Source organism: Chionomys nivalis, chromosome 15, assembly GCF_950005125.1.
Source record: "Chionomys nivalis chromosome 15, mChiNiv1.1, whole genome shotgun sequence".
Lineage (NCBI taxonomy): Eukaryota > Metazoa > Chordata > Mammalia > Rodentia > Cricetidae > Chionomys > Chionomys nivalis.
This window is the reverse complement of record NC_080100.1, coordinates 7582692-7609000: the sequence shown is the minus strand read 5'-3', so window position 1 is coordinate 7609000 and position 26309 is coordinate 7582692. Positions and strand designations below refer to the sequence as shown.

At 41.3% G+C, this 26309-nt stretch overlaps 1 protein-coding gene across 3 annotated transcripts in view; it reads left to right on the top strand.

Moving 5' to 3' along the window:
* The window catches only part of Ctnnd2 (catenin delta 2), a 727532-nt gene that overhangs the window by 563546 nt on the left and 137677 nt on the right, over positions 1-26309 (top strand). For all 3 annotated transcript variants that reach the window (XM_057789656.1, XM_057789657.1, XM_057789658.1), the window contains one exon: positions 15559-15742. In XM_057789656.1, coding sequence (XP_057645639.1) covers positions 15559-15742 — 184 coding nt within the window. The remainder of the gene's footprint in view (positions 1-15558; positions 15743-26309) is intronic.

Here is a 26309-nt window from a genome sequence, read left to right as displayed (position 1 = left end):
AGAAATAGCATGCCTCCAGGAGAGACAGTGATGTGCCTGTGTGCATGTGAATGCATCGGCTTATGGAGGCCAGAGGCAGACATCCTTTATAACTAAGGAGAACTATAACTAACTATCTGTCATCAACTCTTCAAAGACCCCAGAGGGATATATTACCTAAGTAAATGGGAAGTGTATTGTAAGTAACTTCCAAAACTCTAGAATTGACAGAGACATCTTGTTGCCTGAACAGTCAGTCATACAAAGCTTTTCTGTAACATTGGGGCATTCATCTTCAGCCTACAGGCCCATAGTAACCAGCAGACTTACCTGTGAAACAGGAAATTTGAAAGGCATTTTCATCTATATTGACAGTTTGTCAATCACTTTCTTCTGTGTCCTGCAAAATGTCTGGCAGACTCTTTCATGAAGCAGGAACCCTGAAGGACTATCTCACCTTCTTTTGACAGTTCAGCAGTCATTTCTCTGTGGGTCCTGAATGTCCAGTTTATATAACATACCATCAAGAAGTCCATGCAAGAGCAGTTTCTTGCCCAAATGACTAGCCTTGTCACATTGAAGGCAAATTCCATAATGGGTTTCTTTGATGTCTATCAACCTCTCTGAAGTAATTGGTGCTGCCAGAAGCAGACATGTCTCACTGTCAAGAAAAGTCTAAGTTCTTAAAACATTTTAAATGCCATAGTCCATAGATCTTTAAAGTGTTGAAGATTATCTAATTGAAATATATCTCTGTATATCTAAAAAAACCTAACATGACTAAAAGTTAGATTATTATAAATGACTTTTTATTAATCTGTATTTCTTGATTATATATTACATTTTTAAATGAGCTGTGCAAACACAATACCTTAAACAAGAGCAGAAATACATATACACAGTGTAAAAAAATCAACTTTAAATTTGTATTAATAGACCAAGATCCATACCAATGCAAAGTATTCATCTCTATATCAGATCCCCCTTATTTCCATTAATCATTTATAACCAACCCTTTTAAAATGAAAACAAACATTTATAAACAATCATTTTGAAAATTTGTAGATTGTATTCTCCAAACTGCTTCCTGCTGTTTATTGAGTAAAGTATTTTTAAGGTTCACATAGACCTTTCATGGGGTCTTACTCCATCAAATCACACTAGCCTGGAAGGAATCCATAGGTTCTCATCTTCTGTGGGAACAAAAGCAGAACCTCTTTTCCAAAGAAACAAATCTTTAGACCCAAATTTTGAAGTAAAGAAACCTTTATGTTGTTTTAAACTAGCAATACCGAGAATCAAATGTCTCTCTGCAGTCAAAAATTCAAAGAAAACACAGTAATATACATAATCCAGCCTCTGTGTATATTCCATCTTTACATGGCTTATTTTTCTCTACTCCTTTAGTTTATGAGTCTATACTCTTATATGTTACTTTTACTGTTTCTTCAAAGACTTCATTTTATTTTTAAAAATTGTTTCTTTTTATACTTGTCTATACTCTTTTTCTTCTTTCTCCCAAGCCTAGATACATTTTTTAACACACTGTGACCCATTCAGAGGTTTATTTTTGTCTGAATCTGTCTTTATTGAATATCTGTAATTATTTTCTGGCCAGGAGCATCTTTTTTTTTTTTAATTACTAAGCAGGCATGGCTAGGACCAACTCCATGGCCCTGCCTATTGGCTCTGCCCTGTCCAACATGACAGACGTATGCTCACTGACTCTGCAAGCCATGCTTACCACCCCAGCTCCAGGGATGCAGTGGGTCTATGCTGCTATTAAGCAACTAGTATCATGCTGCTCACAAACCCCATTTAAGTTTAGGACCTCCCGAAAGAGCCAGAGCTATCTGTGCCACTAGCACAAACCAGGAAGCTGTCTCTCAAAGAAGTCACAAAGTTTTTGCTGCTAGTGTTGAGTCAGGAAACCTTCTGTTGAAGGAGCCGTACCTTTGCCTGTGGCCCACAGAATCTATCTGAAAAAAAAAATGCAGCTATCAAGAAGCTCCAATTGACTCTCATTTGTGTGGGTCTAGAAGCCCTTTGTAAGCTTTCTGAGGCTTTATGTGGATGTACATTGCTGAACGTTTGGGTGCCATTTTTAAATTGTGACTGAGTGTTTCCACATTGGGTGCCATTATGTAAGATGGAGACTGGAGACTGCTTGTTCATTTCCCAGCCACCCAGACCCAAATAATCACACAGAAACTATATTAATTCCAACATTGTTTGGCATATTTCTTATTAACTAATTCTTACATCTTAAATTAACCCATTTCTAGTAATCTGTGTATCACTGCAAGGCTATGACCTACCAGTAAGGTTACAACATTCCTGCCTTTCTCCTTCGGCAGCTACATGGCATCTCCTTGACTCTGCCTACTCTCTCTATCTCTGCTCAGATTTTCTGCCTGGCTTTGCTCTGCTAAACCATTGACCAAAACAGCTTCTTTATTAACCACTGGTAATAAAATGTATTCACAATATTCAGAGAAGAATCCCACATTAAATCTCCCCCACCACTACACACCCATTAAAAGGAGACTTATACTTTCAAATTGCCTTTATATTTTAAAAAAAAATCTGAGCAGTTGTAAGTTAACAGCTGAGATCAGCTGAGATCTCAGACCCATACTACTGCAAGGCTAGCAAGTCATTAATCTAAAACTTCTATAATACCTTTCTTCTGATACCAAACTGCCTGCACCATTAGCCTCTGAAATACCAGCCCACTAAGGACCAGCCCTGGGCTGTTGGCTCTTTATCTAACTCTATTTCTGTGATTCCATTCCACTCTGTGCCCTAAATACCACCTAAATGCTGAGGCCTCTGTGTTTCTATCTTTAGTGATGTGCTGCTGACTCGCGCAGCAGCTGCCCGCTGCTACCTCCCCTGGATAGCTAATTGGCATCTTAAATTTAACACATCCCAACCTGGAACCCACAGTTTGCTTCCAGTCTCTTTCTTTGTATCTAAGACACAACTGTCTGACTTCCTCCTCCCTCCTTTAGTCTAGTCAGACAGACATTTGAACTCCACAGTTGACTGAAACATTTCTCCTGCAAAATCACAATGTAACCTACAACTTGTTTTACTAACTTCTAACCTCTTAGGAATATATAAGCACCCCAGAGCAGTGCCTCCATATACCAAGCAACTTGCTAGGGTTATAGAAGCATGCTCTTCTAAGGAGGCATGGTACCTGCTCACTGTTGTGAATGTATTAATGCAACTGAACTGTACATGTCAAAAGTGTAAGGTGTGTATTACAAGAGCTTCATCTTCAAAAATTCATCTTCACATAGTTCTTCTCTATTCTTCGAGAAGTTACACAGGATCTCGTGTTGATGAACTCCGTTGAGTTGGTCAGAAATACGATACAATAATGGGCAATTTCAACGGCTCTTCTTTTCAACAATTCTGTAAATCACGGTGGCATTCTGGGCTGAAGAGATGCTCAGCAGGGAAGATGGCGTGCTGCTCGTGCCGAGGACCCAGGTTCAGTTCCAGCACCCATGTACAAGCTCATAACCATGTGTGACTCCAGTTCTAGGGGATTCAATGCCCTTTTCTATCCCCTGTGGGCACTCAACACACAAACGGTACATATAAATACATGCAGGCAAAACACTTGTACACATACAATAGAAATGATTTTATATAATGGTGGTGCCCGCTCAGTCCCCAAGCCATTTCTTCTGAATTTCCTCATAGTGGAGAGGTTAACTATTTTTCTAGGATATGACTGAAATTGCCCAAATGATAGGTATCTTCTGGATAGTTAAAGGATATACCTTTTGGTTCAACATTTTAGTTGGCATCTACTATGTAATTAAGCCTGCAAACACTAGGTCTCTTACCCGTTCATAACTGCAAGGCTTTACTGTGTCTTTCTCTTCACCTGACCTGCCCTGTCTTTCACTGGATAACTCTGTACATCAATCAAGGGTCATTTCATGATCCACCCCTGCTTTTGAGCCTTCTTTCACTTCCTCCTGTGGAATTTCCTTACCTATATATTCTTTTTTTTTGTTTTTGTTTTTGGTTTTTTTTTGGTTTTTCGAGACAGGGTTTCTCTGTAGCTTTGGAGCCTGTCCTGGAACTAGCTCTTGTAGACCAGGCTGGCCTCGAACTCCCAGAGATCCGCCTGCCTCTGGTTCCCGAGTGCTGGGATTAAAGGCATGCGCCATCACCGCCCGGATTACTTATATATTCTTGTCATGCTTTCTCTGATGGCTCATGAATGTTATTATATAAGACCCTCTAGCGTCAGCTTCAAATTGTCCTGAGCACATGCATATACCTTTTTATCCCGTACGTGGCCTCTGCTTTATTGACTGTCTCCAGAGTTACTAACAGAGTCACGACGCCTTGTGTTAGTAGATAGTCGTCAGTTATCTGCCGAAAAATTAAAACCTTTAATGACACAAGGAACAGGAATGCCCCCCAAGGCCTGGTGAGGGGTGGATTGGCTTATGGAAACCGAGTGGGGAAATCCATAGTTGTAAAAGTGAAACCGAGAAACCTAAATTTGAGGTGATCAGCAATGATTACAGCTATCTTAATGACTGTATCGACTGCTGTCGTATATTTCCCCTGAATTAACCTCCAAGAATATCTCCAAGGGCCAATAGGGTCCAGAGAATGGGAACCAGTGTTTATATTGGAGGTTTCTTATTTGTAACTTCTCTTTGAGAAATTTTTCTAAATTCTTTGATTACTGGATATAAATCTGTAAAATGACACCCCCAGCTATGCTTTGTTCCTTGGTTCTAATCAGAGTTATGAAATATTTCAGGCTTACAGTGCAGCAAAGTATCTTATACTTATTTAACTAAAAACAGGGATACTATTATAGTGTGTAATTATAGTAATGGGGATTTGGGTTGAAATTATTTCCCATTCCATCTTGTATTTGTTCAGCTTTCCACCACAGAAGATTATGATTATGTTGCTGTAGCTTTCATTTTGATTGTTTTTTTAGGTAGAGATAATAGAATTAAATGTTTGCAAAAGATTTTAAAAAGTTATTAGCAGTAGTTTCACAGCTCCAAGTCTTCTTTATTTTGAGAGTTCAAATGGCTTCTTGAAATTTCTCAAGCTGTGTGACCTGAGGCTAAACAGAAACTGGAGAAAAGATGAGAACAGGGCAGGCTTCTGAGTTCATGCATTCTGCTCCAAAAGTCGGCAAAGCATATCGCCTCTTTAATTCAAGCTGCAGATTCACGCACCTGACAGTTTTCTGATTTCTCACACACGTCCTGTCACATCTGGCCTTCATTCTCATCCACAAGGAGAGTGACTTTGGACAGGGGACTCGACTTCATTTCCCTGAATTTTCTTATCTGTCAAAGGCAATTGGTGGAAGTTTGCATGAGTCAGTATATATGAGGTACGTGGCAAAGACCCTAGAGAATAATAAGAACTCAAAAGGCGGGACTGTTTGGCCATTTTAAAGATGCTTTTTCTTTATTTTCTTTATTATTGCAAATAGCTTTTTCTCGTCTAATATATCCTGATTATGGTTTTCCTTCTTTCTAACGTACTCTTCCAGCTCCTTCCCACATCCTCTCCCATCTGGAACTGCCTTCTTTCTGAAGCTCATTAGAATACGAACAGGTTTCTAAGGGGCGATAATAAAATGTAATATAATAAGATAAAACAAAAGCTAATACATAGGAATAGGACAAAACAAATACAAGGAAAAGAGGGCAAGAAACATCACATAAAACAGAGATAGATTCAGAGAAGCACTCACTCACACACTTTGGGATCCTTTAAAAATGCTAAACTGGAAGCTATTACACACACACACACACAAAGACACTGCCTCCCCTTCCTCGGGATTCCCTCTCTCTGAGGTGAGAAATTTGAGTGTTCCAAAGCACTGAACTACAAGTATAACAGAATGACATTATGGATTATTTTATTGTTTTTGTTTTTAAGAACAGTAGGATTTGGTTTTGCCCTAGGTCCCTGGCTATCTAGTCTCGGGTTCTTGGTCCCCTAAGTAGTGTTTGGTATGTGTTTAATATCATGGAGAGGGCCTTAAGTCGAATCAGATGTTGGTTACTCCACAAGCTTTTTGCCACCATTGCCCTAGCATGGAGGGCGCCATTGTAGACTGTAGCATTTGTGGCTGGGTTGATGCTTGCATTTCTCCTTCGCTAACTTGCAGAGTACCATCCTTTACAAAGACGATAGCACATAGGGGTGAAGGCTCTATATAAGTGCCACTCGATTTCTCGTGTTCAGTGAGTTGTGTAGCTGTTGTCTTCAGCAGTGGGGCCTTGCTGTCAGTTGTTGTAGAGCAACCTGTAGTCTTGGCAGAAGCTGGATTGTTTGTGTGGGGGGGGGCAGTGTTCCAATAAGATCCCTTTGAGCAACAACTCAACTAAGTGTAAGCCAATCCCTGTCCTGGAAACTTCATTTGGTGACAAAAGATGGCCCGTTAGGTCTCTGTCTCCCCCATTATTTGGCAATTTTATTTAATCCCCTTCATATACATACATAATTTACAAAGGTTCTCCTATGTTGCATTTTCATTCTGCCCCTCAAATGGCCCTTGATTTTAACTGTCTCTCCTAATAGTCCCTCCCTCATTCCCTCTTCCCACTCGCTCTCCACTTGATCTGCCTGTCTCAGCCCAGCCCCATCTTTAACTATTCTATTTCCCTTTCCTAGAAAGATAGATCTTCCCCTCCCCAGTCCCTTCCTCTATACCTAATCTCTGTGGTTCAACAGATTGTAGCTTTGTTATCATTGACTTAACAGCTAATAAACTAGAATATACCATATTTGTCTTTCTGGGTCTGGATTACCTTACTCGGGATGATTATTTTCTATTTCCATCTACTTGCCTGTGTGTTTCATGCTTTCATTTTTTAACATGTGAGTAATAGTCCCTTGTGTAAATGTGCCACATTTTCTTTATCCATTCATCTATTGAGGGCTTTCTAGATTGTTTCCAGTTTCTGGGCATTATAGATAGAGTAGCAATGAACATGGTTGAACAAGGACTCTGTGGTAGGATGAAGCATCCTTTGCATATATGCCCAAGGGTGGCAGAGCTGGCTCTTGAGTGGATCGACTCTCATCTTCCTGAGGAATCGTCACACTCATTTCCTCAGTGGCTGTACAAGTTTGCACCCTCACCAGCAGTGAATGAGTGTCCCCACTTACTTCACATCCTTGCCAGCATGAGTTGCCACTTGCTTGATTGATCTTAACATTTGGACAGGTGTAAGATGAAATCTCAAAGTAATTTGGATTTGGATTTCCCCAATGACCAAGAGTGCTGAACATTTCTTTAAGCGTTTCTCAGCCATTTGAGTTTCTTCTTAGGGGAATTCTTTGTTTGAATTTGTACCCAGTTTTTTAAATTAAGTTACTTGTTTTCTTAATACCTAGTTTTTTTATGTTCTTTGTACAGTTTGAATTTTAGCTGTCTATAAAATGTAGAGTTACTAAAAGTCTTTCACCATTCTGTAGCCTGCCATATTATCCAGATGACAGTATCATTTGCCTTGCAGAAGCTTTTCAGTTTCATGAGGTTTCATTTATTAATTATCTCTCTTAGTGTCTGTACTAATTGTGTTTGTTCAGAAAAATCTTATCCTGTGCTGATGAGTTTAAGGATATTCCTCACTTTCTTTTCTATCAGGTTCAGTGTATCTGGTTTTATGCTGAGGTCTTTGATACATTTTGAGTTGAAATTTGTACAAGCAGGGTGATAGGTATGGATCTATTTGGCTTTCTTTACATGTAACCATCCAGGTTGATTGGTACCATTTGTTGAAGATGCTGTCTTTTTCCCAATGTATATTTCTGGCTTCTTTATCAAACTCAGGTATCCCCAAGTGTATTAATTTATATCTTGATCTCCAATGATTTTTCAATGTGTTCTTATTTTGGATACCTTGCTCAACCATCTGTGTGATAATTTATATATTATCATTTGTGTGGTCCTATAGCTTTCCTGTGAACACCTATAGCAGACCTAGCAGAGGCTATTTCGTAATGTTTGTGAGAACTGAAGTATCAGCGAACTTCAGTCTTTGGTTTCCAACTGTGAGTCTTTTTATCCTGCTACATGACTTTATAAAGGCTTCTTTTAGTCATAAGAATAAGAATATTATTAAAAAGGACCCAATTGTTGTTCCCAGTTGCCCTCTTCCAAGAGTATATTAATTCATTTTTCAATAACATAACCACATAGCATCTGAATCTAGATAACTTTATAAAGAAAAATGCTTATTTAGTTTATAGTTGTGAAGACTATAAGTATAAAAAGAAATCTGTCATCCCCTTGTGTCTAGCCTGGGTGTAGCTGTCATCACAGTGAGCTTTGATAGAGGAGCAAGACTTCACAGGGCAATTCAGGAAGCCAGAAAGGTCACGTCCCAGGATACTTTCCCAGGCCATACCTATGTTGATCTAAGCACTTCCTCCAGATTCCACCTTTTAAAACTATGACCTCCACACTGAGGCCCAAACCTTTGCAAGTGAACCATTAGGAGGCAAAGAAAGTCCAAACCACAGCCCAGGGATGCTTAGCTGTGAGAGGACCAAACTCTGATGCCTGTACCAACAGCACAAGGATAGACTGCAGTTCTATGTGTGGTAAACATGGAAGCCCCCAAGGTGGCCGGTGTCCTATTTTGTATAGAGGTTACATAGCTCTCTGTTTTCTTCTCACAAGGCCTAGAGAGAGATGCTAGAGTGGCTGTGAGAGGTACTGCCAACCTTTGAGGCTGTGTGGGCCTTGAGGTGTGACAATTAATGGAGCTGCAGATGGTAAGACAGCTTACCCATCACTCTACACCCAAGTAATATCCCTATAGCTGAAGGATCCCCTGTGCATTCAGGCACTCACAGGCTCTGTGTTAGCCAAAGTTGAGAGTTCACACCTTCTCAGATATTTATATGATTTGACAAATGTCCCAAATGACAACAAGCAAAATATTGTTGATAGACAAAGCTAAGTTTATTAGAGTCCCAGTCATGATTCGTATGGTATTAATCACAGAAGAAATTATGTCAGAGACTGTAGGGCATTAGCCAGGTTCTTGGGGGCTGGGTGGATGACTGAGTGGGTAAGCGTGCTTGCCGTCTAAGCATGAGGACATGAATTTAGATCTCCAGCACCTACAAAAAAAAAAAAAGATAGCTATACATGCTTATTACCCCCAACATTGGGGCAAGGGAGTCAGGTGGATGCCGGAAGCTCACTGGCCAGCTAGACTAGTCAGAACAGTAAGTTTAGGGAAGTAAAAAAGAAAGACAGCCAATGTCCTGTTGTGATCTCCAGATGCACATGCAGAAGCATGCACACCTACACACTCATATGTGTGCACCAGAGAAACATGCACCACCTACCCAACACACACACACGGCTCATCAGTGCATGACTTAAGATGGGTATTGTTCTGGGGTGGGCAGAGTTTCTGTGGGTGGCACAATACAGGGAGGGTGTTGGTAAACAATCTCTAGCTCTTGAGAAACCAGTTTTCAAGGCATCTTCTTCTTACCTCTACAGGAGGTAGACACACCCATGGGTCACATACATATATGCAGACCAAACACAGACAAATAGAATATTTTCAAAATAAGTAACCTTTTAGAAAATGAAGATAGTTTTCTAAAGGATTAATCAAAAATTTAGAAGCATATAGGTCTCTTGCCTATATTAATCTTACAAACTTAGGTTAAATTTTCATCATATATAAGTGGTGTAGAAAGTTGAACTTGAGGTTATTGTTGGAGTCCATTCTGGCTTTAGAGCAAGAGACTGTCAATTTTAATGGCTACGTCTTAAAAGGGAACCAGGTAGATTTTGTTCTCTGAGACCAGAATATGACTGCTTTAAGCCAACAGAGGTCAAAATTACTCTCAAAAGTAAAGAACAATTCATTCTCCACCCGTTATGCAATTAAATTTGGTGACTGATTGATTTTTATTTGAAGATGAGCAAAAACTTAGTTTAATCTTAGCCTCTACCTGCATGTGGGTATTTAGAATGCCCCAGGTTTGGTAGAATGGGAATGTGTGCTGATGTTGGAGTCAGTCCCGCTTTGCTTTCTCTTCACCCCCAAGTTGACCATGCCCCACAGCCCATTTCTCTCATAACTAGCTCTAAATGCTTGCATGAGCTGTAATTCCAAGAGGCTTAACCTTCACTGTGCCCCCACTGTGGAGAGCAAGGAGGTTTACTCTTTGGGAATATTAAAGAGATATACTTCCTTTGTTCTGCCTCCTCAGCCCCTGGCACTCCAGAAAGAAAGCTTGAGGGGTCTGGGCCTAAGGAATTGCCCCTGGTTATAAGCATTATTATGACAAATGTGAGCATAAAGTTCAGATTAGTGACTTTATTAAACAATATTCCATAGGCGTTAGGTGTGTCCAGAAGGACTTTCACTATGATGCAGTTCTCATGCACATCTGCAGGCCTTCGCCTCTTAAGTGTACGTTTAGACTATGTGAGCACTGTCGCTGTGAGCACTACCAGTGATGTACACAGTGCACCTATAGACAACCCAGCAGGAGTTCCGTCAGCAGCTCAGTCCTACTCAACACTGTAGGTATGAATGAATCAGGGTGGGGAAGAATCAATAGGTTCCTTCTCGGCTCCCTCTCAATGACCTCACTAAGCCCAACTCTGATTTTATTACAAAATAAACTCTTTGGAATCTAGAGGTTACTTAGCAATAGAGTGCCCTGGCTGCTCTCTCTGAAGACCTGATTTAGAATTGCAGCACCCACACAGTGACTGACAACTACTTGTAACCTCAGTTTCAAAGGCTCTGATTCCATCTTCTTGCTTTTGTGGGAGCTGTATGGGTGTGGGGCACAGACATACATGTACCCAAAGTACCAAACACACATGATAAAGATATGGGGTTTTGCGGTTTTGTTTAAGCCTTGTATGTTCTGTTGACTGTGTAGACCAGGCTAGTCTAGAACTCATGGAGGTCTCCCTAGCTCTTCCTTCCAAGTGCTGGGATTTAAGGTGTGCACACTAGCACACCTGGCCTGTAGGCCTATGGTTTTTAAAAATTCAATAAAAAATGGTTTGGATCCCATTTATCTTTTTCCATTCCCTTCCTCAGGTACACAAACTGTCACTCTCAAAATTAACTAAATGAAAGTGTTCCTTAAACTAAACCCTCATACATTAATTTTTCATGAACTGATTAATTTTAAATAAATAATTTTAAAACATTTAAAAGAAAGTAAGCCCAGACTTCTTCTGGGCATTTTTAAGAGGCCCACCTTTTGTTGGGATTCTTTCTCAGGTTTTATAGTAAAAATCAAGATAGCTTCAAGCACATGGAGGGGGAAATAAAGGCCTGTGTGGCCTGGAGGCCATTTTTCCAGCTTGCTGCTATGAAAGCGTGGGTTTTGTTCATTTTTTTTTCATGGAGATAGTCATCTTTTTCAGGTTAAAAAACCACAATTACCCCCTCTTAAAACAAAATAAAGGATCAAATGAAAGTAATTAAGACCTTATTAAAGAAATTTTAATAAACCAATTAGTGCTCATGAATATGATAATCTCTAGGGGGAAAAGCCACCCTTTGCCTGAAATAAAAATAAAGTATCTCTTAAATATATTTAGTATACATCATTAGTTATTTAAATTTCTTCTCAACTAAATCAACTGTCAATTATATTTGGAACAGTAATAACAATAACTTTGTACTGATAAAAAGATGCTGCTGAATGATGTAATTAATGGAATATTCCACAAAAAAAACAATTTTATTACAGTTTACTATCAGAAATAAATTAGCATGCCTCTGTCATGTAAATTAAAATATCCCAGTTACCAATTACAATGTTTTTTTAGTTAACTTCTCATGGATGTTCTACAATTTTTTTTATGTGTTACAAATTGGTATTGCCCTGGATAATATAGAATTATTGGTAAGTTACTGTGATGAAATTACCCAGATCAGCTGCAAAAGGTGAAACGCCTAGTGCTAAACTGATTGCTGTTTTTCAGAGGTATAAATATTTCTCTGCCAGCTACAGGTAGAATGTCTACAGATTCAGGGCATATCATATCGTTTAAATAGTGTTTTCCTATTTGCACCTGGATTTCCTATTCGTCTTGCGTCTGCTATTTTATTCTTTCAGCTCACTGCATCATCTTGCTAGCACTGTAATTGCTTTAGAAGTGCTCGATGCTCGGCGCCCCTGGCATCCTGCAGGGTCCTGTCCTATAGTTCCTCACTCTGCTTTCTGCAGTAACTACTGTGCAAGAGCCTCCTGGGTGCTAGAGCATCTTCTGTGTGCTACAGGCTGGATGCTGAAAATGTGCTGCACTTTTCCAACACACGTGCCTCCTGTCCTCTCGTGGGTGGAAAGACAGCAAGGACAGATGTGTCTTGGTCAACTGAGGCGCAGCTAGAGGGGCATGTAGAAATCCAAAGTGAGGTGAGCCCATTGGACAAAGGGAAGGGACATGAAAAGGATGGAGAGAGACAGCAGGGTGTGAAGGAAAGGAGTATAACAGACAAAACCGCAGAGTTTAAGAGCTAGAAACAGCAAACATATCTCACAAAGTGTCTAAGGGTCAGGGATCCAGGAGCAGCCCCATTCTGTAGCCCTGGCTCTGCTCATTTGCAAGACTCAAGTCTCTGAAGACTTGGGTAGAAGTGAAGGACTTGCTTACCAAGTGGTGTGGTCACATGAGCTTGTTCAATGTGGGCCTTCCTCCCCACCGCAGTGACCCGTGTGTGGGCTGCCTGTGGTCCTGGGGCATGAGAGCAGGCTGCACTGCCAGGAAACGCCCCAGAGGGGAATATATTACATCCGGGTGTGGGCTCTGCTGTTGGCCAAAAGAAATCATCGAGTCCCCTTCTCTGCTGTGTTCAGGCTTTGGCTGCCTAGCTTTGTAGGGAATATCAAACAATCTCTGTCACAGCCTAAACCACCACAGAAAAAATGAGGAAAGAGTAGAGAATTTGAGAAAAATCCAATTCTCATTTACTCAGAGAGGAGGAGACCAAACTATCTAGTGTCCTACACCAATCTCGAATCTTTCCCTCCGAGGAATTCTCTCTCTCTCTCTCTCTCTCTCTCTCTCTCTCTCTCTCTCTCTCTCTCTCTCTCTCTCTCTCTCTTCCTCCCTCCCTCCTTCCCTCCTTCCCTCCCTTCCCCCTCTCTTTCTCTCTTTCTCTCTCTCTCTCCCTCTCCCTCCCTCCTTCCCTCCCTTCCTCCTTCCCTCCCTTCTTCCCTCCCATTTTCCCTTCCTCCCTCCCTCATGTGTTTTTGTCAGCACAACTGTGGACCCAACTTTTGCCTGATTTCGACCTCTCTCAATATATTAACCATTGCATCAACTATCTCCAGAAAGTAGTGATTCATCCTTCAAGCTTCTACTTGTGTTCAGATAATTGACCCAAACTCACATTTTGAAAGCCCCTCTCAAATAGTTGGCTGGGTTCCTCCCAGAGGAGTTGTACTGTTGTACCCATTTTTCCAACTCTTCAACTCATCCCAGGGTTGTCCTGGGTGGAGTCATGGTCCTCCCTTCAGGAGAGGCACTGTAGGTCTCAGATGCTCATGAAGCTAGGCAGAAGACGGGCAGATGCAGACCACAGGCTTTCATAAGTCCGCCGGACTGGAGCATACCCAATAGAATCAAGTGGAAAGTTTGATTGAATAAGAGCTAAGAGACCACCCCATGCTCAAGTCTGGACTAGTGTAAACTAAGAAATTAACAAGAAAGATGAGGGAGACAAAACAGTTCGGTGAAGACATCTTCTCTTTCGTCTTCTCGCTTCTTGTAAAAGATTAGTCCTTATGTTTTCCCTTGATTTGTTTTAACCTCTTCTTCCCAACTCTTTTTCGGTCCTTAAAATAACAAAAAAATAGTTATTATTTATTATTATCACAGAATGGCTTATATGTAAAAAAAAATGTACATTTTACTATTTAGTTACGTTTTGCTGTGAAACACTGCCCACATTTGAAGTCACTCCCTTTCAGACTTGAATTTGTGTTAATATTTTCAATCAGGAGCTGGTAATGAAAGTGTTCATTATCATCTGTCACCATTGTTTACATACAGTGCACATCAGTGCTTTCACATGCCTTTCTGAAAGGGCACCCTCAAATACTGAGATGAAATATAATTTATTTTAATGTTCTCCTTTAAACTGAAAGATCTATTGTTTTGCTATGAAATGACATAGTGACACTACCAATGAATGCTGGTGCGCATTTTGATTATTTCAGTGATCAGAATTTAATAAAAGATTTCATCATGGATGAATGAACAGGTTTATCTTATTTTCAAAATGATATAAAATGTTAATATTTCTAGTATCACAACTCAGCCCCACTGGAAACATATTTTCTACACCAGCCATTTACCACTGAGTGTTTTGTGTACTCGATGTGAGAAGAGTAATGAGAACAAAAGTCGTACACAGAGCACACGGAAAATCATTGATGGATAAAAGGGAGGTGGCTAGACTCTTCGGAAAAGACAGGATGACAAGTTGTTTGTGGACAAAAGCAGAGATAAATATGCCAGTGGGCAGCGGGGTCTGGTTCAAACCCAACTGTGTTTGTAGAAACTGGTAAACCCGACAGCTGGAAGTTTATCTTGTACATATTTTTTATAGTGCTGTGTAGTCACTTATTTCATTAACCATCAGATTTGTGTGATCAATGGCTCTGTTTGGTAGAATGTGGAATGCGAGAATTAATCAAAATGTTAATAACAATGTTCTGACCCAATAGATGAGATATTTCATCTGGTTGAAATGCTGCAAGCCCCTTAAACAAGTAACCTGGAAGTCACTGTCTGAAGAACAAGGCAGTCCTTCCTCTGCATCCCAGTAGGAATTACTCCAGCTTAAGCACAGACATTTCCTTCTACGCCGAGTATTTAGAACAAAAATAAAATAGGACAGTTATTTTAAAAGCATTTTTAAACAGCAACGTAACATCGAGACAATGCCAATGACCTCATCTAGAGTCAATTTTGTTATTGTTAATTCACGTTGTAAAACCCAAACCATTCTGTGTGGTCAAACATTGTTGCTTTTGTTCTGTCTCCGTTCATTCCTGTTATACTCAATCTGGTGCTCCCTCTTTAAAAAAAATATTTTTAAAGATTTAAAAATATTTTAAGATCATAATATAATCATTTCTCCCTTTCCTCCCTCCAACCCATCCTATGGACCAACTGGCCCTCTTCTCTTTCTAATTCATGACCTCTGTTTTTAATTGTTGAGGGCAGGCTCTAAGACTCATGTGCTTAACCTGTCCTGTCTTTTATGTTTATGGTGTGTGTGTGTGTGTGTGTGTGTGTGTGTGTGTGTGTATGCAGCACACATGCAGATGTCAGAGAACAGCTTGTTGCAGAAGTCTGTGTCCTAGTAATTGAACTCAGAACATCACCCTCAGCAGCAAGCATCCTTACCTACCAAACCATCTTGCTGGCCCAGTGCATACTATTTATTTACCCCTTCCTGCCAATACTGTTAACTCCAATAAGGAAACCTGGTTGAGATGAGAAAGAGCGGTACCATTCAGTGGCTTTCCTTGTATGTCTTCCAGGAGTCCTGTGGAACCTCTCATCATGTGATGCACTCAAGATGCCAATCATCCAGGATGCCCTGGCAGTGTTGACCAACGCGGTGATTATCCCCCACTCGGGCTGGGAAAACTCACCTCTTCAGGACGATCGGAAAATACAGCTGCATTCATCACAGGTGCTGCGCAATGCCACTGGGTGCCTAAGGTCAGTCCCTTCCCTGCCCACCAGGGTCCTGGTGCAGGAACTTTTTTCTGTAACCTCGATGACTGTTTCCGGAGGACCAGACTGTTCTGCTGAGACAGATACTGGCATGGCAAACAGAAAGCTAAACAAAATCATTTGAAGAGGAGGTTTCCACAACTCTAGACCCACACAGTGCTCAGCTGAGTTAGCTTGCTGGCTTACATCTAGAAAAAATCAGAGTTCCGTCTCAACTGAAACCAAGCCCCTTTCTTTCACTGTAAACAGTAGTTTATAGTAATTTGACATGACATTTTACATGTAAAACAACCAGGCAATTGCTTGGGGAGAGTCCGTGACAAACGTATGGGGGTGTAATTAAATACCACCAGGAACTACTTTTATTCTGATTTTTCCCCCTTAATTCTTTGTATGTTTACAAGAGTCCTTAATTGGTTGGAAATGTCTTCTTAAGGAGACCCACTTTACTTAGTGTTTCTCAAATAAAAAAAACTTATAAGCATCTATAATCTTTTCTACTGCATTTAAACAAATCACACAGTAATCTCTGTCATCTTCTTAGCATCATCTGTGAGCCTCGACTAACTTTTAGGAAAGGAGGTAGGTACCAAACAAGACAGACGGTCTTCTAAAGTCAGCCTGTGCTCCTAGGGAAGGTTTGTGTTAAAGTTGGAAATTTCTACCAGATGGGGTTAATTATGGGATAGGAGCCAAAGGGCTTGTTGAACATGCCTAATCTAATAATCTGTATTTCAAAGCTAAAATGTTGAGAATGACTTCAGCTGGGCTGCCACGGACCTACAGTTTCTCCAACAGTTGGTCTGTTTCTAGCTGCAGTTACAGTGTCTGCTAGGAAGGAACAAGAGCATGTCAATGAGAATTAATACTAACCATCTTCTGACTCTCCGTACCAACGCTCGCAGCCCTGGCTTTGACATGGCATCTTTCATGGGTTAGGTACGTGTAGAGTAAGGATCACAGTCAGCACCGTGAATATCTTCACATACTTAGAAATAGAGCAGGAATCCTGTGAACACTTTTCGTCCTCCACGTGGCATATGAACCTTTGGCATGATTTTTCTGCCACAAGCATGAGTCTCTACCACAAGCCAGATTTAGGCTTCCCCCCAAATCCCTGTTGTGGCGTCCTTTTATGACTGCAGTTCTGCTGTGCTTCGGAGGCCCCACTCTGCCTGCAGAGCTGTAGCTCTTCCAGTACCAGAGCCTGACACAGGCTGGACAGGGAGTCGACCACTAAGCTGCATCCCTCACCCTGCTCACAGTATATTCTCCTATTTTTTATAAGCTCAGTAAGTTTGTGTTTAGGTAAGTTATGAGGCCACTCCTGACTTTTGACTCATGCCTTGAGTCTTATGCAGACCTTTTCCAATTGACCACACTTGAGAGGATGCATCAAGTCATTTGTCAAGCCCTCCTGAAATAGTGCATAACAACCAGCCAAGCAACGAATAGGCCACAGAGTCCTATGTGTTTGTTTATTTAATCTCCTTTCCCTTTTTCTTTTCGTGTTTTTGAGACAGGATCTTACTCTGTCATCCAAGCCAGCCTAGTACCTGCTTGTGGCAATCTTGACTCTGTCTCTTGAGTACTGGGAATTCAACATTTACCATCATGTTCCCCCTTAATTTCTTTGTGAGCATTTACTGAGTGGCACTTGTCTAACTAATAGATGCTCTGCCTTTAAACATCAGCTGTTCCTTCTTCTCTCCCTCTTGTTACTTTCCATCTTCAGTCCTGAGGTCTTTCTGTGGTTGGATGTGAGCCGTGTCCCTACGGTCATATGCTGGGAACTTGGTCTACACTCTGAAGATGTAGAGAGCTGGTGGCACCTTTAGAGATGGGACGTGGCTGGTTCCTGGGACATTGTCTTCATAAGGAACAGCTCTAGCCCCTGACTGGTTCCCTGAGACAGAGCCTCTCAGTGAGTAACTGGAATCCCATCCAGTTCCTGGTGCCTTCTGCCCTCTCCTACCATGGTGATGGATTTGCCTTGAGGTCCTCACTAGAGAACAGGCAGAAAGCATCACCTGACATTGATCTCTGGGCCTCCAAAACTCAAAATCATTTCTTTTGATTTTGAGCCTTGGACAGTTTCCCAACAAGCCCCATCTGAAATCTTCATTTGAAACCGTGGATGCCCTCAAAAATGACATGTAGATACGTATTTTAGGACGATCTTAGGTACGTGTGCCATGTTCCTCTATTCTGTGACTGATAAGTTTAAGATGAGTTGATATTTTAGGCTTGTCTCTGAAACTAATACATAAATAAAATGAATAGAAAGGAAAATAAAACTATTTTCCTGTCACAGGTTTTTCTAACCTAGCACAGCAAATGGCAGGTAAAGATGTATCGGACCATTCTTAGCTATCATGACTCTCTGTTCATAGTGTAATTCAGACTTGTTTCTGCTACTCCAGCATAAGAAGCAAGACCGGGAATTTAAGCAGTTACTATTATCTTCACCATTTTACTTTTCAGAGATGAATTCAGGTTTAAGAATGTAAGCCACACGGCTTCTCGCTGTCCAAACGCTCAACAGAGAAAAATTCAAGTAAAATAAGTTTAATTTTACAAGCCAAAATCTGAATGTCCAGAATCATATTTCCTCAGGCAACTCATGGCCTTGGTTGACAGTCTAAGTTCTTGTGTGTCCGCCAGCAGTAGATGTTCAGTGTTTCCATGGATGGCCACTTCCGTCAGGTCTGGCCGGACTGGTCCATCCGTTCCTGAGGGGGGGGGGGTGTGGATTGAGGAAAAAATAGTCAAGAGACAGAAGATAGAGTCAGAAGAACTTCCAGTGAATACTGTAACAAATAAAGTCTGAGTTTATTAGTCATAGTCCTTACATACCCCAATCAAAAGGGGAAGGCACCTGACTCCCATGATACAAAGACAAGCATGCATAATTACCTCCTTATATCTCAAAACACCCAGTAATCATGCCTTAAGTCAAACATCCTGTTGTCTGGCTTTTGAGGAGCAAAGTATACAGTAGCCACACCTTTGGCTGAGTGTTCTGTTGTTATCCGTGAGGAGCAAGAACAGATCAAGATGGAAGGGATTAAAAACTGGGGGCCCTCACCACAATGCCCTCAGTCCTTTCCATTTAAAAGTCATTTTGGGAAGGAAATGGAATTTTTCTCTGGAAGATCCATCTATTTGTTCCTGAAATGCCTATTTATCACTAATAAAAATAAGATAGAAATAGGGGCAGGGAGATCTCTAAAATTTTGTGGAAGGAATGATTTGATAAGAAAGGACGGTAGCTGGATGGCGGGATGGGATAGAGGGCCTCAGAGCCATGAGTCCTCAAGATGCAGGGCAGGGTAGAACTTAACACTTCTCACTGCCTCCACCATGTCTACCTTCCTGATCCCAAATCCAGTCACCCTCATCCATGCTCATTTCTTCCTGTTTTGCAATGCCATCTTCTGTTCCAAGTCTGCTATGTCCAAACTTTATTTTTAAATAAAAACCATTTTTAAAATATTGTCTAAAACAAATGTGACAAGTATTCTGTTAGTCTTTTTCTTCCTCCTTTCATGATTCGGAGCGCCTCTGGGAAAATGACTTCATGCAGACCAGGTCAGACCTAGGAATAGATTTGGTTTTGCACTGACGATTGTTTTGTTGAGCACTGTGTAATCAAATGTGTCTCTTAACCTTTGGCCATTGTAATGATCACCTTCATCTGGAAACATGTATTAACAGACTGCATGAGGCCAGATCCGATCAGTTTGTGAACAAGTTCTTGCTGGCTGAGGTCACCGTGGTGGCTGAAATAAACATTCCTCCAAAATCTTTGTCCATCTCTAACCTTGGAAAGTGACCTTTCTTGGAAATAGTGTCTTTGGAGAACTCAATAGTTGGATTAGGGTGGGGATACGTGTAATAGCGCCCTTTTAAGGAGAGATTATGGAGGGAAAGGCTTTGGAAACAGACAGGAAGACTGGGGATGCCTAAAAGCCACCATAGGAAAGGCTCCCTAGAGCCTTCAATGTGAGCATGGCCATGCTGGCGTCTGGATTTTGGATTTCTAATTCTGGGAGGATACATTTCTGTTGTTTTAAACCATGAGGTTTTTTGAGATTCTACTCTGGCAGACCCAGAAAAGAAATGCATGTTCCATAGTTGGAAAAAGAGGGGCCTGCAGAGCCAGGGGGCACCTGAGGACACAGGATAGGGAAGAAAATACGTAAACCACTGTTCCCAAATGGTCCTCACAAACTGGGACAGAATCACCAAAGGGGGACTTGATTTTGTCTGTGTGTAAAACCAATTGCCTCTATAGGTAAGGAACAGAGGCATTACCTATGCAGGGGTGAGGTCTGCATGTCCAGGTGTGATTGCCTGGGACTAAGAAGGTTTGCCTCCAACCCCCTTACTAGACATGCATGAAGGAAGAGACTTCCTAGGTGAGTGTGTGATTTCTGTGTGCCCTGCTCTTGCCCAGGAGTCTTTCTTCACTGTCTCTCCTGACTCTTCAGAGCAGAATTTGGATTTGCAGAAGACTCTGAACAGCCAGAAGTCCTTCTAGGTTCCCACAGTGCACTCCAGCAGCAGTGTGCAGAATGAATGCTCCCTGAACCTTCTGAGAAAGGTGATTGTGTTTCCCATTTAACACGTATAAATCAATACCCTAAAGACTCTTGTCATGGCCATAATCATCATTTCAGAATGAGCTGTAGGCGAAGGCTTGATAAGCGGCCTTTTTGCTCTCTTTTAATCCAGCCACTAGCTCAGTAAGACAACTTGGATTCGTTCCTCTGAGGCTGAGCTGCATTTCGTCGTGGGCACTTAGGACTTCATCAGCAGGGGGAATGTGTGCAGAAGGCTGGCTTTGTTAGCTTCCGCAGCTCCTTTACCCATGCCACCAAGCCATTTCTTTATTTTTATTATTCCCTTCCCACTTCGGCATCTTTTCCTGAAGGACAACAATATACAACCCTAATTTTTCTCATCTATCTTGTGTACATGAAATGTTATTAAGCCTGTCGCTGTGCCTGTGCTTATGAGTATAATTAAACTCAGGTCCTCAATTAGTCATTTTAACCCATCTAATGGATGAGCGCTTGGTCCCACAGTACCACTAATTCTAGAGTGACCTTGAGAAAACTCATCACAAAGTAATGCTTATGATAATCACACCATGGCTGGAAGGCTCTGAGGACATTATTTTATTTGGTTTACTCTTGCATTAGCCATAGGTAAGAAGAGGAAAAATTACTGTTTTTATGTTAAGGCCATGCCAGTATTATCCACCTATTCAGATGAATGATCTTTTTAATATTTTATTTAATATCCATACACGCATATAATGTGCTTGGATCAAGTCCAGCCCTCATTCTTTTCCCTCTCCTCCCTCTCTTGTCTTCCTCACCCCTTGGACCTCACAACTTCATATACTCTCTTTTAAAGCTAAGTTGGTTTAGTGCTGCCTGTATTCATACAGATTGGGACCATCTACTCAAGTATGGAGAGCCCCTCAAGGCCCACCTCCCTCGATCATGCTGCCCTCATCTGTGGGTGTGAAGACAAGGCCTCACAGTGTAGTTTATTCTGTGTCCACTTAACAAAATAATAATACAATGTTCTCCCCTAGTCCTGTGACCTAGTCCTTTTGGGCCTAGTCAGTGGTTCCCAGGGACCCATCTTATAAAGTGATCTTTAAATCCAATCAGAAAGTTATTATTGGCTGTTCCCATAGCAATAATCGGCTTCTCCCATAACAGTTGTGCCACAGTTGCACCAGTGATTAATATATCAGCGGGCTGGCTTTTACTTTAATGCAGGGTTCACAGCTAGGTGCTGCTGTCGAACTACCTAGCTCACCTAGTGGCATTCAAAGAGCCTTCCAGTACTACAAAAGATGGCCAGCAGGTCTGAACCTTCAGAATTTGCAAGTGTTGGATGTTGAACTCTGGGATGGTTTGCCCATCTGGACAAGGATATGTGGCGTGTGCCAGCTACACAAAGCACACTTTACCTGGTGCTTGGAGTGGAAAGGCTTTTCCCTAAATTTAGAGGTGCTGCATGTAGCTTGTCCCCACTCCCTTCCTTTTCATACCTGGACCTCAATCTCCTTACTGGTGAGAGGGTCTAATGTAGATATGACAGAGCTTCCCTGAGTCAGGCCTCGGCAGCGAAGGTCATCCAAGGGCGCAGAGGTCAGTGGGGCAGCACTAGAGAGTCTGGGAGCTCATTAGACTAAGTGATTGCTGCCTTATCTAGCAGCCGCATTGGAAACAGGGCTGTGTGCCCTGTCACTAGAGCCCAGTTCCCTTAGCACAGTCAACAGAAGGTAGAAAATATTTACACTTGCTCAGCTGCTGTATCAAAGTATCATGGACTGTGCGACCCGAGTCCCCGGATCTGTGTCCTCACAGCTGTGCGCCTGGAAATCGGATATCCAAGTGCCCAGTGGGCGTGTTCCTCAAAGGACTCTCTCCTGGACTGGCAGACTTCTGTCATCACTGGATCTTCCTGTGGTCTTCTCTCAGGCATCTGGACCCAAGTGTTCTTTTCTTTTAAGAGCACCATTCAGATGTGGCTAAGACCAAAGACTTAATTCTAAGCATATTGCCTCATTTTAAAGTCCCTCCTTTAAATACTGTTGTGTCCTGCAGGGGAGAGAGCTCTAAGTCAAGACTTCGCTTTGAATTTCAGAGTGATAAACCTCAGGCTATGGTAATGCTGTGACTGTTGGATTTCTCTGTTTGGTCCCATTTTAGAAAATACTGTGGAGTCTTTTTTTTTTCTTTAAAAATGATCACACAAAGATGGGGTTAGTTATGGCATTTCCAATACATGATTCTTTCTTTGTTTCTCCTTTCTCCCTCCAGGGCCCTCTCCTCCCTCCTGCCCACCACCTGCTAGTCCCCTTTTCTCCCACCAGAAGTTCCCATTCCACACGTTCATGTCACATATATTCTATTACCATATTTTCTTTTTTCTCTCCCTATTCTGTCTTCTTTTCCTTTCTGCTTCTGTGCCCTGTGGCCATACTATAAGCATATATGTATATGTGCCTATATAAAAAATTAAAATCCAGGATATGCACATGAGAAAAATCATGTTTATTTGTCTTTCTAGGTCTGGGATATGCAAATCTCATGGGTTTTTTGGTTTGTTTTTTCAAGCTGAATAAAATTGCATTGTATATATGTACCATATTATTTTTGTCCATCAATCTGTTTATTGATATCTAGGCTGGCTGTATCCTGCGTATAGGTATCTCTGCCCCTGGAGTGTTGTAACTAGATCCTAGTTTCAGGGTCTGAAAACCCATCACACAGATTTCTGCTGTTTTAGTTTGCATCGTACCAGCAGTGACCAAGCCTTTCTCTTCCCTAGCATCCCTGCCAGCTTCATCGTTTGGTTTCTTGGCTTTATCCATTTTTGCTGGGAAGAGATAGACTCTGAAAGGGGTTTTAATCTGCGTTATTCTAGTGACTAAAAATAACTGGATTCTTTTAAAAAAGATGATTGATTGGTCACTTGCCTATCTAATTTAATAAGAACTGTCTTCTTAATTAATACATTGGCCCATTTTATTAGTTGGTAGTTCTGTTTTCATTTGGGGGTGTTTGATTTTGGAAGTTTCTTTATATATTCTATATGGTAGCTCCCTGTCGGAAGTACAGCTAGCCAAGATTTTCTCCCACCCTGCAGCCTGTCTGCTCACCCTGCTGATCGGACACCTTGCCTCACCCTTACTGTGCAGAAGCATTTTGGTTTCATGTAACATGAATGAGAGTCAAGTCAGTTCTGGGAGTAATATCTTGTACTATTAGAGTCCTTGACAGAAGTTCATGCCTTTGCCTGAATCTTGAAGTATATTTTCTGTTTTCCTTGAGCAGTTTCAGCATTTCAGGCTGTAGATTAAAGTCTGTGACACAAAACTTTATTGAGTGTGTGTGTGTGTGTGTGTGTGTGTGTGTGTGTGTGTGTGTGTGTAGTGAGATCTGATTTCATTCCTTGGCAGGTGTATATCAAGTGCTGCCAACTCCATTGGTTGAAAAGCCTGTGTTTTTCAGATGTCGCCTTTTACACACCCATATTAAAATGATTTGGTTGTAGCTGTGTGGTCTTAATTCTGGAATCTCTAAATGTCTATTTGTGCTTCTCTCGTCCTGTGTTTGGCACTTTGGCTCTGTGGTATAATTTGAAGCCATGTACCTCGATACCTCCAGCATCATTCCTTTTACTCCTTGACTATGTGGAGTCTTTCTCTTGTCGGATGAATCTTAGGATCATTCTGTCTAGGTATGAGAAGAATGTCAGAATTTTTTAATGATGACAGCATTGAATCCATACTCTCCTCTTGGAGGTCCAGCCGTTCAGTCACTATTAATTTGATTAGTCCATTAGCAAAGAAAGCCTTAGCATAACCAAGTGTTATGTTTATTTTAATTTGTATTTCTGTCTATGTGTGCTCATTATATGCATCTTTTACATTTTTTGGTTTATTCCTAAATATTTTTAATCTATTGTAAGTGATCTACTTTCCTAATTTCTTTCTTAGCAAGCTCACAATTGTATATAGAAAAAAAATCAAATTTTGTCTGTTGGTTTTATATCTTTCAAATTTGGTGAAAAGAGTTTATCTGAGTTATGTATTTCAGGGGAAGTCTGTGAATTCTTTTAAGTATAAGCTCATATTGTCTACCAATAGGGATAATTTGCCTTTTCCCCCCGCTTGTATTCGCTTTTCTTCCCATATATTTTCTCTGGCTGAGATTCGAGCATTATGATATAAGAGCAGAGAGAGTAGACACCCGTGCTTTTCTAGACTTAGATTCCTCCATTTACTATAACATTGTTCATTTTCTCATGCACAGCTCTCTCCTATACGGATGTATTTTCCATCACTTCCTACTTCTTTTAGGACTGTTATCATGAAGTCATGTTGAACACTTTCAGATGCTCTTTCTGGATCTGTTGAGAAGAGGTCATGTGATTTCTGTCCTTAAGTCTGTTTATATCATGTGTTCTGTTTATTGATTTACATGTGTTGGACCAAATCTTAAAATTTTTGCATCATCAAAATTCTTTTTTGTTGGGTCTTTATCTGATTTTGGCATCAGGATAATTTTGGTTGTGTAAAAAGATTTTGGTAGTGTTCTTTCCCTTTACATTTTTCAAAACAGTTCGAGAAGTATTGATATTATGTCTTCCTGAAAAGTTTGGAAGACAGGCATCTCTCTGCTGGAGGCTGAGCTCTGGGAAGAGCTAAGTACTCTTGTTCTGCTAAAGTTACATGCCCCAAACTGCCTCCTACACATCCTTTAACTTTCTTTCTGGTGTTTTATTGGTTGGTCTTTGAGACTCCAAGGGGACATGGAAAATTCATCCATCCACCCTCATTTGTCCTTGTATCCTAAGGACACTGTACCAGGCTGCCCAGCATATTTCCCATGATCCTTCAGAACTCACCCAGGCACTGGCCTGAAAGGGTGTGTTATCGTCTTTGGTGAACATCTCACTTTGGCATCTCTTCCCAGCTCCTGCTTCCCTTCAGCCAGTTCCCTGTGAGTGCCTTATCCAGGCTCCTGTCACATTTCAATAGCCCAGGCCTTCTCTCTGGCTAGTGTGTTACCTGCCCAAGAGAACATTTCGCTGGCAACAGTAGTGTAGCCAGTTGGCAGCAGCTCGGTTCCTTCTTCCTGGAGAAATTCCACCTCCGCATCATTTTGTTTCCTTTAGGCCTTTCGCTTCTATGGATAAAAGCGATTGTGTTTCCATCTTAACCTTCCTGAGGCCTTGTTCAGATGCTTCCTATGTCCTGCCAACACACCCAGAATGCTGAAATGGTGGCAAATAACTTTCAATAGCTTCAAACCTTTGTATAGCAAAATCATGCTGACTAGCATGACGTATGTTTGACTCATTATATAGTATAAACAAAACGTTTATTTTATGACCTAAGTAAAAATAGCTAATGTTAGCTTTTAGGTCCCATTTCCAAGTGGTAATGATCATAAACACGGACTGTAAAAATGTCCTGTATGCAGGCTTCCCTGTTCATTTCCTTCCCCGGGGAGATGAAGCTGGAGCTCAGCACAGTGGTAGAGTGTGAAGCAGGAATTCTCAGCTTACTCTACTTCTACCGGAAGTTAATATTCATAGAGTGACTTCTCCAAGCCAGTTAGTGAAAGAGAGAATCATAGCCTTGTATGACACCAGAACTAGACTCCTTACTGCATGCAAGACAGAGACAGGCTTTTCTCAAATACACCTGTTTATTTGTGGTGAGATGGATATGCTGGCTCAGTCCAGAGTCCTCCAAAAATCATCAAAAGGAAATCAGCGGTTCATGAAAGGTATCTGTTCAGAGGCCACACCTCTGAGGGAAAATGGACAGCCATCAAACCTGGAACCATCTCCTGGAACCAGGAGAGCCATCAAAGCAAGATACAGATTTCCCTCAAATAAGAAAAGGGAAGGGAGATGGGGAGAGAGGGAGGAAGGAATGAGGCAAAGAGGTGGCACTGGAATGTCAGGCTGACAGAACTCATCAAACCACTGGAGAGGTCTTTAGCCCAGA